General features: G+C 40.9%; 1 protein-coding gene across 2 annotated transcripts in view; it reads right to left on the minus strand.

Annotated features, from left to right (window-relative positions):
* fhod3b (formin homology 2 domain containing 3b) overlaps positions 1-13,109 on the minus strand; it is a 91,611-nt gene that overhangs the window by 10,366 nt on the left and 68,136 nt on the right. Inside the window, exons 6-16 of one of the 2 annotated variants that reach the window (XM_039619688.1) lie at positions 10,254-10,348; positions 9,342-9,453; positions 8,311-8,405; positions 7,542-7,685; positions 7,159-7,403; positions 4,557-4,616; positions 3,747-3,869; positions 3,471-3,605; positions 2,463-2,513; positions 1,566-1,756; positions 86-613 (exon numbers count right to left, since the gene is read on the minus strand). In XM_039619688.1, the coding sequence (XP_039475622.1) occupies positions 86-613; positions 1,566-1,756; positions 2,463-2,513; positions 3,471-3,605; positions 3,747-3,869; positions 4,557-4,616; positions 7,159-7,403; positions 7,542-7,685; positions 8,311-8,405; positions 9,342-9,453; positions 10,254-10,348 (1,779 nt within the window). The remainder of the gene's footprint in view (positions 1-85; positions 614-1,565; positions 1,757-2,462; positions 2,514-3,470; positions 3,606-3,746; positions 3,870-4,556; positions 4,617-7,158; positions 7,404-7,541; positions 7,686-8,310; positions 8,406-9,341; positions 9,454-10,253; positions 10,349-13,109) is intronic. The other variant, XM_031746213.2, reaches the window with a different exon arrangement.

Raw genomic sequence — 13,109 nt, forward strand, 5'->3', positions numbered from 1 at the left:
AAACAATTTAGATCAAATAGAAGTTAATATGCATAGCTGATCATCAAAGTAAGCAAATAAAATCTGCTAAATTTTGGAGCTCTACCTGCTTCGATGTCACGGTTGAGTTTCACCTCCCGCTCCTCTCTCTCCAGAGTGCTACTTGTGGAGGAGATGCTGGACGCAGAGCAGTTGTCCTTTTCATTCACCTCCTCATTCTGCCTCTCTTTTTCACTCAACAGCACACTGTCGTCTGCATCCCTTTCTGTCACCTGCTCCTTCTCAGACTCCTCTTCCAACTCTACTTCTGCCTCTACATCCGGCTCTCCCGCCTTTACCTTATCAGCTACATCTGCTTCTTCTTCTGCTGCCTCATCCATACGCTGTCTCCGCTCCTCAAGCTTCACCTGCTCTCGTGTCTCTTCCTTACTCTTGCCTGACTGTTCAACTGAAGCCACCTCTACCGCTACCTTCTCTTCAGCAGCAACATCCTCTGTCTCTGCCTGCGACGCCGCCTCAGTTTGCTGTTTGTCTGGTTCAGGGGGAGGTGCAGGGGAAGGTTCTAATACTGGTAACTCTGGTGCTGCGCTTTTTATTCTGGTCTGTGGTTCAGCATGTGGGATGTGTTCTGTTCCTGGAAGAGAAATTACAGCAATATTAAAGAAAAATGTTACTTTAAATGTTTCTGTACAGAGTTATGTGCCAATGTATAACTCTGATAGTGCTCAAGAAAAAAAAAAGTTAAAGGAAAATCTAAAAATATATTTAAAATTGTTTCCCGGCATATAATTAACTGTGCTGATACTGACATTCTCGGACTGAAATACATAAATCAATCACCTAAACCCTTTATACAATTGGCTGAAACACTGCAATGCTTTACAAAAAGTCTGAGAAAAATCCTTCAGCTTCAGCCTTTATGTTTAGTTTAAAGTCACCAAAGAAGCATGCTGAGATAAACTGAAGAAAAAAAACAAGAAATTTCTGATTACAATCTTACATTGAAGTATCTTGAGAGTCATTCACTGATATTTGATAAGCTGTTAATCTCTGATATCAATCCATAGGAGCTTTTGGCCGAGCACAAGCACCTCTGCACATCTACATTTGCAGTGCAGCTTCAGCCCTGCTTCTCCTTTTGTTGCTTTGTCTGACTTTATCATTTATATAGCGCCAAATCACAACAACACTTGCTTCAAGCTGCTTTATATTGTAAGGTAAAGATCCTATAGGTGCTTTCAGCTACTCCCTTATTTACTAAGTGGTCACAACAGCAGATGAATAAGCACAATTTATTCGGCACAGGTTTTTGTACTGGATGCAACCCTCTCAATTACACTGGCAAGAACTGGCACAAGGAGTACACTAGAACCCTGTATTATTTGTGTATAAGGCAAATGTGCTAACCACTACACTATGGAGCCATTAAATCAAAGCAGATGGAAGTAGAATTATTTTTATCAAGTTTCAATGACAGGAGCACAAACAGCCAGTACTGTGTCCTTCAGCGGTGTCATCAAGCATTCATTCATGCACGTATCTCTAAAGTCCTAATGAAGAATACATGTTTGACAAACAAGGTTTACCCAAACTCTGGTGTGTGGTGGTGGAGGTGTCTTCCTGTGAAATCACGGATGAAGGTGTAGCACAGCGGGATGCTGAGCGGCTGGCAGGGTTTGGACTCAAACACAGAGTTATCTCCGTCCGCCCTCTTGTTGGCACTTTGGGGCGCTCCCGCTCAAACTCCTCCGCAGCTACCCGTTCCACAGCCTTGTACCTGCAATGACAAACAGCTGCTTTTACTTTTATGTAGACACTGCGCTGTAGTAACATGAAAAGTGGTAACGGATAACTGAATAAATAAATACAGGATGCACAATAAATTTGTTATGGCGATGAGGATGATGTTTTTTGGGGTAGTGACATCTATATAAGCATAAATCTCCACCAAGTCTAACTATTGAAATATACATGACAGTTTAGACTTTAGAGGTATGATGGCCTCTTATAACAATGATCAAAAAGTTATGTCAATGAATAGAAGCCATTTACGTTGTCTCATTCCAGGGTAATTACGGAAAATGGAGCCATAGTACCATTACTTAATGACTGAAATGATGACAAATGATATCCGTTTTGATAAAGCTGCCAAAGTTCTCTATAAGATTTTTGGCACGAGATAACACTTCACATGTCCCCCAAAATTGTGTAAGCTGCATTTTCAAAAAAAAAAAGAAAATAAAGAAAAAAAAGGGTGTAGGATAAGGAGGATAGCATAAGAATGAGTTCTAATTGATACTGTTCAACCGCACATGCATGCCAAAAGACAACTACACACTATTCCTGTTAAATGTTCGAACATCTTAAGGCTGAGGCAAATTGTACATCTTATATCTGATCAGATATTAAAATGCCCTTTAGTTTTTAAACTAGCTTCACAGTAATATAAATGCATGTGAAACCCTGGAACAAAGTAACCTCACCTTTCTTCTCTGGCTTGTCTTGCTTCTTCCCTCTTTTCAACATAATCTCGACTGAGACAGAAAGACAGAAACAGATCATGGAGAGCAGGGAGAGCATGGGCAAAAGACAGTTTAAACCTGCATTCATACTACATAACATTTTATTTAAATCTGATATGTGCAAACAGATGATGATGCTCCATCTGCCATTATTCTCTTTACAGCGTACACCACTGTATGGACAAAAGTACTGGGCCGTGTACACATTAAATTTACAGGAGCTGCTGATGCTGATGTCAGAGGAGGAACTGTGCAGTTACTGAATCAGCAGAGCGTTGGACTTACGTGGGATCTCTTGCCACCCCCTCTGTTCAATGCTGGATGTTCAGAGTGGACATAAATGGCCTCTTTTACTCTTGTCAGTCCAAAACATGAACACTGGTATCCTCGAAAGAGTGACCTTTATCTTTTAGATGCAGATCCACAGCCAAATTTGTCCTGTTGAGGTGGCTCTTGTATGTTGTGCGATTTATGAAGTGGTTATTTGGTTTCTCCAATGTAGAGGTCTGAGCATTCCTCGCCGCACTGCACAGCAATACACTGTGTTGCTTAGCTTGTGTTTGGGAGTTTTGAACCAGTGTTCATCTGAGGGTGTGGCTGGGTCTCAAGTCCACTGGGATGTCATGCTCAGTGAAAATTCTCCTGAGCTTCTCTGACAAGAATGACCTTTAAAACAACCCATTATTTCACAAATGTTTGTAAAGATAGACTGAGTGGTTAGGTGCTTGATTTTAAACACCAGTGGCAACGGAGTGAAATTAGCTGATTTCAAAGTTTAAGAGGTGTGGCCCAATAATTTTGACCATTTAGTTTATCTCATTATCCTCACAAAGCAGTTTTTCCTCACACTGGAGAGATATGTGGTCATCTTGAGTGAGTGAAGATGGCCTGTTGTTAACCCGTCTTTAATAGGTTGCACTGTGCAGAAGCTATACATCATTTTTTATACATCACATAAGGGAGGCTAACCTAAAGCGGTTCCTCTCCTCTCTTTCAATCCTCTGCAGTCGCTCTTCTCTTTCCTGGCGTCGTCTCTCTCTCTCTGCAGCCAGAGACTCCTGATGCTGTTTGTATGATAATGTTAGCAGCCCCCCTATAGCAGGTCTGTGAATCAGAGAAAAAGAGCAAATAAGACTAAATTATTGCTAATTAAGTGATGCATTTGCAAGTTTCTTCAAAATAAAAGCTTGACAGAGTTATATTTAACATTAAAAATCTTTTAATGTTGTTAGCCATGTTGCTAACCTGTCAGGTTTGCATTCTGGTGGGGAGGCTGCTGAACTATTAAAACGATGCACGGGTGATGTAGGAGTTTGGTTCTGGGATATGGATTTGATGCCAGGATGTGGAGTGCCATTGCCACTTATTCTGTCAAAAGAAGAGGAAAATATGTGTTGAAGACAGACGAAGACACAGAGGTGGATGCACATCATCACCACTAAAACAATTTAAGTAAATAACTTCAATGTGGCCTCTTAATAAAAACAAAAAGATGAAAAAAATCTGAAAAATGACGTTTTTTTCAGATTCCTTTTTTGTAAAACAATAAATTTGATATATTATTAAATACATTTTAGCAAGAAAAATATAATATTTATTAAAGAGCTTGCACATACTAGTGGACTAGCCATTACAAGAACATCAAAAATGATTTTGGTAATTACCAGTACTCTTTATTTAGTGCAGCTATAGCTATGTGCTCTTGCATTGGGTGGTGGTTAAATTTCTTAAGGACTGTATGATTGGATGCAGTGTTAATAACCATTCTGCTTGATAACTTAAACTACGGTGACTGTCCCACTAAGGCAGTTCAGCAGCATCACTGTGAGAAAATCCATCCATCAGTTATACATCATCCATGTTTGTGTGTGAAAACAACTCAGCTGTAATTATTATGTTTTTGAATAACTTGCACAACAGTAAAAATGGTATCATTACATTTTCAGTAACTCAAACAGACCCAGTCACTGTTGTACCAAAGGTTTTATAATACTGTTCAACTCTAAAGCTCTTATATATCTTGTTTAACATTGGCCTGTTGACTCCTTGTCTTACCTTTCAGCCCAGCAGGGCTTTCTAGCAGGGCAAGATGAAGGAGATGTATTATCTGTCAGACTGAAGATGTAAGTGAGAGAAAAGTCAAGTCAGATTTGAAAGACTCCAAAGATGAAATATCCAGCTGTTAGTCACATAAAGAAGACAGTTTGAGGAAAGAGGGCTGCAAGACCACAAGACGACAGAGCAGACAAGGACGATACAATATCTCCCTCTGTCTCACTGATTAAGCGTGCATTTTAGAAAGCAAAATCTACCATAATTCCTGATTTTAAAAAACTTTTTTAAGCTTTTAACTGTTCATTTTTTATTGTCCAGTGAACACCATTTGCTACATGCAGAGCAGTGCGGTTTCTGTTGCTACAGACCTACAGATCTCTGCTTAAACATGAGCAAAACTACACAGTAACTGTAACCCACAGTAACAATTGAAACTCATTATTGCTCTGACTTTATTTATCGCCTTGTCTTGGATTAACTGTGGCACAGAGTCACAATGAAAGACAGATGAGGACTAAATGCAAAATAATGCTTTCCAACATCATGGAAAAGGACGGGGCTTAATAACTTCATCGTGTAGTGCAAGTCTTCAGTGATGGCATTACATTTTTGTACAATTATTTGTATTTTTATGATTAAAATGCTGGGTAAAGGTATAGTGAGATATACACAGACACATTAAGAGGTGTGCATGTAAAATAGTGCTTTCTCAACCCCAAACAACACCTGCCTCTGGTTTAAGTCAGGGGACAGAGGGATGGAAAAGGGGTGGAGAGGCTGGGGTGGACTGATACAGAGGGTGTGCAGAGCATGGCACTCTATTCAGAGCAAACGGGAAGAAAGAGTCAGGTGGCTGTGAGGAACACACCAAGGACTAAAGGTCCTCTTTTTAGGTGGAACGGACACAGGAGAAGATGCCCTGGTCTTGACGCTGAGATACTCTCTCTGCCCTTCAGAGTCACTGGCTTTAGGGAGGATGTTGGCCATACACTTTAAGTTCAAACACATGTTAGGAGTGTCTGCTACATCTGGAACCGCACTAGGATGACAAAATACAAGAGAGCAGGAGTCGAGAGAGAGTGAAAATAATCCAAAATGGAAGAGAAAGTAGGGAGGTACTGTGTGAGTAAAAATGGAGAAACTGTATCCCGCTAGTTGGCCTAAAATACCTGTGAGTGCCCTGACTAGAGGAATCAGAGACTGGATGACTTTCATCATCTGCCTCATCCTCCTCCTCCTCCTCCTCACCCTCCTCCTTATCAGCCTCATCGTCTTCCTCTTCCTCTTCCCTGTGGTGGGCGAGGAGGGGTTGAGGGTTGAAAGGAGGAACGGGAGGATGCAGGGGAGGCGAGAGAGAAGAGAAATTGGACAAAGACAACATGAAACCACACAGCAGAAGATGAAAGAGACAGCACACAGAAATGACAGAAATCTACAGACATGCTTTTCAAAAAAGCATTAAAATTATTAGTGTAGAAGAGAGACATGCCTGAGAAGGTTAGTAGGATTTTAACAATCCTGGTTTTATGACATGATAAAACAGTTAAAGGACAACTTTAATAATAGCATTAATACAAAAGAGAAGAAGAGTATTCGATTTAATAAGCAGTGTTAAGCCTGTAGGAGATATCTTGTGTGTTTGAGCTGATAGTTTGGGGGTCGCCATACACGAGTCTGGGCCGGTTTGCTGTTTGGATCTCTCTCAGTTGTCTGGATTTCATTAACAATATGGAAAATTGTGATCTTCAAAGGCGGCTTGAATTTCCTGTGGTGGACTGGAAGAAGCTAGCTAGCATGGTATCATATGACCTGCTGGATTGAATTTAAGTTAACCTGAAGATCTGAGTGCTACCAGGGGTAAGGGGTATGCTTCTTGTAAAAAGCTTGTTAATAATGATTGGGGAGAGAAAGACAAAAAAAGAAGACTATAAATAACTTCCAGTTTGCCTCCTGGAGCATGATCTAGAATAAAGAGGTTATAAAGTAATGTTCATCAAAAGGATCTGTGCTTTTATCGGGCATAATCCCTTTAAGCATTTAAACAAGGCTGCAATTTGCTTCTTGCCGGAGTCACTAGATGCAGCCTGTGCAGTCACCAAGGTCTGTCATATATAAAACATGTGGCGTGGTGGAGTTTAAGTTCAGCGCACGCCCGCTGAAGGAAGCCTGACTTCAGAGCGAGAGCAGATAGCTTATATCGTGTGTTTGCAAAGGCTTCCTTTTCCCCCGAGCGGCAGGTCTGTGACAGAAAATTAATTTAAATGTCACTTTGCTGCAGCAGTCTTCTCTTTGCCATTCTTTAAATTACTATATAATTAAATTCTTTTCCTCAGCTCTGGACAGGGTAGAGCTCCACGAATGAAATATAATACACACTTGTAGTCAAACAGCCTTCCTGTAAAATAACTCAATGGGAATCATTTGTGATTCCTTTTTACTTGCAGCTATATTTCAGGCTTTAGATCACCCAGCTGGATGAAACATTTAATACCGAGGTCATGGTCAACCTGCCTGTACATGTGCTCTGCTCTAGGTCATTACTTAATAAACCCCAAACAAAATCTTTCCACCTCTCCTCTCCTTTGGTTCTTTTGCCTTTTACCTCTCACTTATATCTTCATGTTGGCTACCAAAGCGGAGGAAGCCACTTGCACGAGCGTGACTGGTGCAGGGTGATGCTGGGGCAGAAGCATGGCCTCTGCTATTCTGAAGCGAATGTCTCCGGCTGCGTCTTCTCTCCAGGCCTCGCCTCTCGTTAGTGCCGCCGACACTGGCACGCCGGCGGTCCTTTCGCCCACTCGGGGGCAACTGGGTGTCATCGTCACCGTCCTCATGACGGAGAGTCATCTAGGTCAAAGAGACAGTGAGTGAATAAAGTATAACAGGGATCTTTACGCAGACTGCATTCCCGGCTGATATTTGACTTATTAGATACACTGAGCATGTTTGTACAGAGATAAAGGTTTGTACTGTAGGCTTCCTGACCTCATAGATGTTGAACTGTTCCACGAGGTCGAGGTCAGTGCCTTTTCTGCTTAGGTGTCTCTGGGCCGTGGCTTCGATGCCTTGCTCCTCCAGACAATCCACCATGTCATAGTAGGAGTCCTGGTCTGGTAGGCCTGCCAACGTCTGACACACACACAGAAGCAAACACATGCGATTTTCCGTCCATCCATTTTCTTAGCTGCTTATCCAATCATTCAAACTGTCACAGGGCAACAGGAAGGGTACACCCTCGATACTTGCCAGGGCTAACACATGATAATGAAACAATAACAAAACTAAACTGATAATTCACCTGCAGGACTGAAGTTAATCTGAGTAATAAATAATGTATTCAAGTAATATATTTAAATACGATCTGTGGCCAGACCGTATACCTAAACATATCAGTAGTATGTAAACACATCTTTCTATATCCACAAGGATAATAAACACTGAACACCAGCAGCCCTGTATCCACACTTAAATCATTTTACACTGCTGCAGTTGCTTCTTCATTACCACAGTTACTGCAATTTCATATAAGCAACACTTGCTGTCCCACAAACACACAAATACAAATGACCTCTCACCTCAAAAGACTTTCTTTGTTATCTCTACTTTATTCAGGTGCTGATAAAACAATCTAGATACAATATATAAATGGGGCCTTAAATGTAGCAGATTGCAAAGAAAAAAACTAGAGACAGGCCGGTAAATGCTAAATGCAGAAAATAGTCAGTTAAATAGTGTCTAAATAGTATTTACTGACCTTATTGATAAGCGTCATTGCGAACACCAGCAGCTCTGTATCCACTCCATCCTTCTCATCAAGGATCTCCATGACATTTGACCACAGTTTTGTACCTGCAGCATCAAAACACATGCAACACAAGTGTGTATAAAAAGAAAAGTTATTTCAAGATTTACAAAGATGCGGAACAACTACAAAATCTGAAATCATCCATTTGATCCTCTTACAGTTTGTCATAAAAACCGATTTGGCTCCATCGCTGTGCAGCAATATAAAAAATAAAACCTTTTAAGTCATCTCATTGCGCCAGCAGACTTTGCACTATGGCTTTCATCTTCCTCTAGAAACACAGCAGTAAAAATGAAAAACAAAAAATGGAGGCGTCTGAATGTGGCAATAAGTAAGGAGCACCGTCTCAGCCATGAAGTCAAGTCCAACTCTTCTCATCAGGAGATGGGGGATCATGTTCAGTCCTCTTACGCAACAGCAGAAGTGACAGAGGGATACCTGAGCCCTGCACATGGATGACCAACCCCCTGCTGTATGCCACAGCACAATGCTGAGCTTTTAGGATGGCAGGTAACTGAACCCCACTGCAGGCAGGAGATACAGTCCTTCTCAATAAGCCTCATTCCATGCGTGGCTGTGGCCGGCTGAGAACAACTGATCGGACCGCGCTTTCTGTGTTTTACTGCTCAGGTTTCACTGAGCAGCCGAGAATTAAAACTTAATGATGATGCTATGTAGCAACAAATCCCAGAGAGACTCAATATAAAGTGAACATATTCAATGATTAAATAATAGCACACGCTGTAATTTTATGGGGAAGTAAGTGAATTTCTGATTGGCTTAAAGACTAGCATATGCAAATAACTCCATTAGCTCCAACATATTACACACTGAATTCAGTGACACTCTGGTTAATGCAGCAGGTTTCCTATGTTTTCTCCTTTATTAATATCTATAGCATGTGTGAGTGTGGGAATAGAGAACGAGTCAGTCTCTTGTGTATTTGTATTTTTTTTTCCTCAGTTATGCAAGCATCGTACCCCTTTTGGTATCCACAGCGTTCACAGCCTTTATGAGAAGGGCAGCATTGGACTCGGTGTACTCGACAAACACCAGCAGCAGCTTTAGGGATGTCTTCACCACCAGACGAAACTGCGGAAAGAAAAACAATCTGTTAAAGCAACAAACACAGAGCGCACAAATTCAACTGTGAACTTAATGTGTCTGCAAACAGCTATGATGAGCATGTGCAAGCCCTTTAAATTCCAGATGCTTAATGGCATCAAATGGTAAAAACCTTTTCCTGTATGGACAGTCTTGCAAGGTTTTGATAAGAGCGCTGTGTGGCACTGACGGCTCATGGGAACTTACTGTACAGCAGTCAGACGGTATAAAAAATGCCATAAAAAATCAAAATGCTGAACCACAGATGAGCATCAAAATATAGCAAGATATCTAAGGTTTACTAAATGTTTCCAGTGATTTACACCACTGTGAAACATGGAAAAAGAGTTTTAAGAAAAAAAAGTAGGTGAGAGGAGTGTTATAGTTATGATATGCTGCAAAGCTGAGGTTAAAATCAACACAATGGGAGGGGTGGTGCAAACCAAGTTTTCTTTCCTGGTGAAGTGATTACAAAGACAGGGCTCAGATTAAAAGAAAAATAAACCAGACACCAAATATTTTGTCAGTATTTACACGGAAAGGCAGGAAAGTAATTTGTAAGAACATCAAAACTGTGTGAAAAGAGAGCCAGTGCAGTTCCCTCATCTGCTGCACATTTGCTGCACATAACGCAGTCTGGCCACTAGAGGGCTGAGGTGACCACACTGACAGCAGGGCAGCAAGTATAGGATTTTATCCTTCTCGTCAGTGGCCAGGTGGTGTCGTTGAGTTGATCTTATAGGATATGTACAGTGTGGAGTGATTTTTAATTATTATTTTTTTTTTACCTTGGATCCAACCAGGGTGTAAAGCCACTGGATCGTTTCATTGTGAGATATGAGGCCGTTCATCCCGTCCACGTACAGCATTATTTGACCAAGAGCTGGAGGAAAGGAGAGTGGGAAAGGCAGACAAAAGAAAGACATGAGAGGAAAGAGCACAGGGATGGTCAAGCTTATGGTATTACAGTGGATGTTTTCATCGTTTCATGATTGTCTTTGCTCTCAGTGGAATCCTGACTATGCAAAGCAGGTGAAACTTAAGTTTCACCAACGATTAAGGGATCGCATACTGTATTCATGAGAAGCTGGATACCGTAGGTAAAACTCATAGTTTAATTTTGGTGCTTATTGAGAGGTTTCAGCCCCAATATAATAATACTGTGCAAAAATCTCGAGCCCCCCCCTTATTTCTGTATATTTTGCAGTGGTTTACTGATACTTGCAAGTATACATGGAAATCTATATGGCAAAACCAGAGTTTGTACAATTCTAATGAGACTGGAAATCAAGATTTGGTGTGATCACCTTTATTCTTTATCAGAGCTGAACTCTCTTAGGCAAGCTTTCTTGTCATTTCTTTAAGGAGTCTTCAGGAATTGCTCTCCAGGCTTCTTGAAGGACATTCAAAGCTCTTCTTTGGGTTTTGGCTGCTTTTCGGTCTGTTCTCTGTCAAGATGATCCCAGCCTGCTTCGATAATGTGGAGGGGGGCTGGGGAGGCCAAACCATGACTTTGCTTTTACTGCATTGGCAGTGTGTTTGGGATCATTGTCGTGGCAAGAATGAAGCTTCTGCCAATCAGGATCTTACCAGATGGTATTTCATAGTGGACTAAAATATGATGGCAGTTGACAATGCATCACTCTATAAGACCTCCGCCACTGACTTTCTGTTGAGTTCTTGTGTAACTTGGCATACCTCAGCCTTTTCTCCCTGCTTTCCTCCATTAAGAATGACTTCTTGACAGCCATCCTTCCACTGAAACCATTCACTTCTGCTGTAGTTTTTTTAGGCATGCCCCTTCTTTTGTCCTCTACTTGTCCAGTTTCCTCAATTTTTTTTTAAGGACACACTGCACACGATGTTGAGATATGCCAATTCTTTAGCTCACAGCTCTTTGGGAATCACCTCATTGGTGTAAAATTACTATTTTATGTTTATCAAACTTATATTTGGCATATTTTGGGACATTTCAAACATTTTTTTTTTATTTTTACTAATAGGCTAGTAGTAACAAAATGCCCATTTAAAAATGTCATGCATAGGCAAAACACAGTTTCACTCTTTCTTGAGCTAGTTGCCTTCCTTATGCTGATTCATATGTTGGTATTAAGTGGCTTAACAAACAAAAAATCATTGGTCTGGAAATGGTAAGGTATGAGGACTAGTCTGAAAATGGTTAAAGAAAAGCTTTGAAAACCTTCAGAAAACCTGGAAAACTCTTGTTCAAGACCACAAAAAATTACAAGAAAATCTGCCTATCAAGAAATGAGGGTTGGCTCAAGACTGTATATAAGACCAAAAATGTACACTATCAGATCATTTCCCCCTGTATTATTCACACATTCTCTAACTCTTTTTGATTTTGGTGAAATAAGACAATGATCTTCCCACACTCTAGTATGTCCGCAGTAATTATATATGAACTGTACATCCAAACTGGAGTTGCTGTGAAAATTTAAAATCTCAACAATTAGGTGAAGATCTTAAAAAAAAAAACATCACTTGTACACATTCAACTCTCAAGTTAGTGGACACAACTGGGGGCAGTATAACTGAGCAGAGTGCCTCAATGGAAGCTGACATGACTTCTATCTGTAACAGGATACATAAATAAGAACATAATCAGAGCCAAGGGATCTCAGTGGGGGGCAGTAAAAGTGTAGGGCTTCTGTTTAAGGAGATGGGGGAAGGGAGATAAACATTACAGGACAGGAGTGGAACAGACAAAAGCACCATTTAAAATGTGGTGTTTTTTTATAAAAAAAAAAAAAAGCAGCATCTCAGAGGAAGTCCACACATGTAGAAGTAATGCTTTCATACAGAAGACCACAACAAGATGAGTTCAGTTTGAACCCACAGAAACTTTACATGATACATTAGCTGACACGGGGGGCAGAAGAAGAGCACGTGACACATTAAAAGTGGAACATTTTTGGAGAGCCTGTTTGACTGTTTCTTGGCAGAAGTTAGAGTGTTGGGAGGTAATAATACATAGGAGAATATTCTCAATAAGTCAAGCCATTGCTGTTTTTTATTCAGAAGGATCATATATATAAAAATGATCAGATATATTAGCAGCTGTGACGAAAAAGCAGGTGCTTTGAAACTGTATACATTCACAGATTTTGATCTAATCTCTTCTTTCTATGTTTACATCACTTTCTTATAACATGTTATGATGACAGGCCGCACTTTCTGTTATATACATATAAATTTCTTCATGCAGTCTTCTAGAGCGGCATGAAAATCGCGAATATGCAGCAGATAGGCCAAAATTCCCAGGTGCAGCTGCTGTGTGTACATGATGTGTGAGAGCGTGTGGGTGGACAGGCCCTGTGTGTGTGTCTGTGCTTGCTGTCGGCGTACTGCAGCGGCAGCAAGCAGCGGTGGCGACAGTGCATCTTTTATCAATCGGGGTTAAGTACTCGCAACATGTCAGAGCAGAGAAACGGTCCTTTCCCACTGCGAGCTCTGGGCGTTGTGTCACAGCAGACCACAACAGAATGTGTTTTTAAAAAAGCGATTGACTCTATCGGTCAGTGCAGGCCAGAGTGAAACCCTCTGTAACTATCCCACCAGACAGCTTTAAAGAGATCATTTACAGCACACTGTGAGCACAGAGTACAAAATAATGATGCTCA

This window comes from Oreochromis aureus, linkage group 11 (genome assembly GCF_013358895.1).
Source record: "Oreochromis aureus strain Israel breed Guangdong linkage group 11, ZZ_aureus, whole genome shotgun sequence".
NCBI classification, from domain to species: domain Eukaryota; kingdom Metazoa; phylum Chordata; class Actinopteri; order Cichliformes; family Cichlidae; genus Oreochromis; species Oreochromis aureus.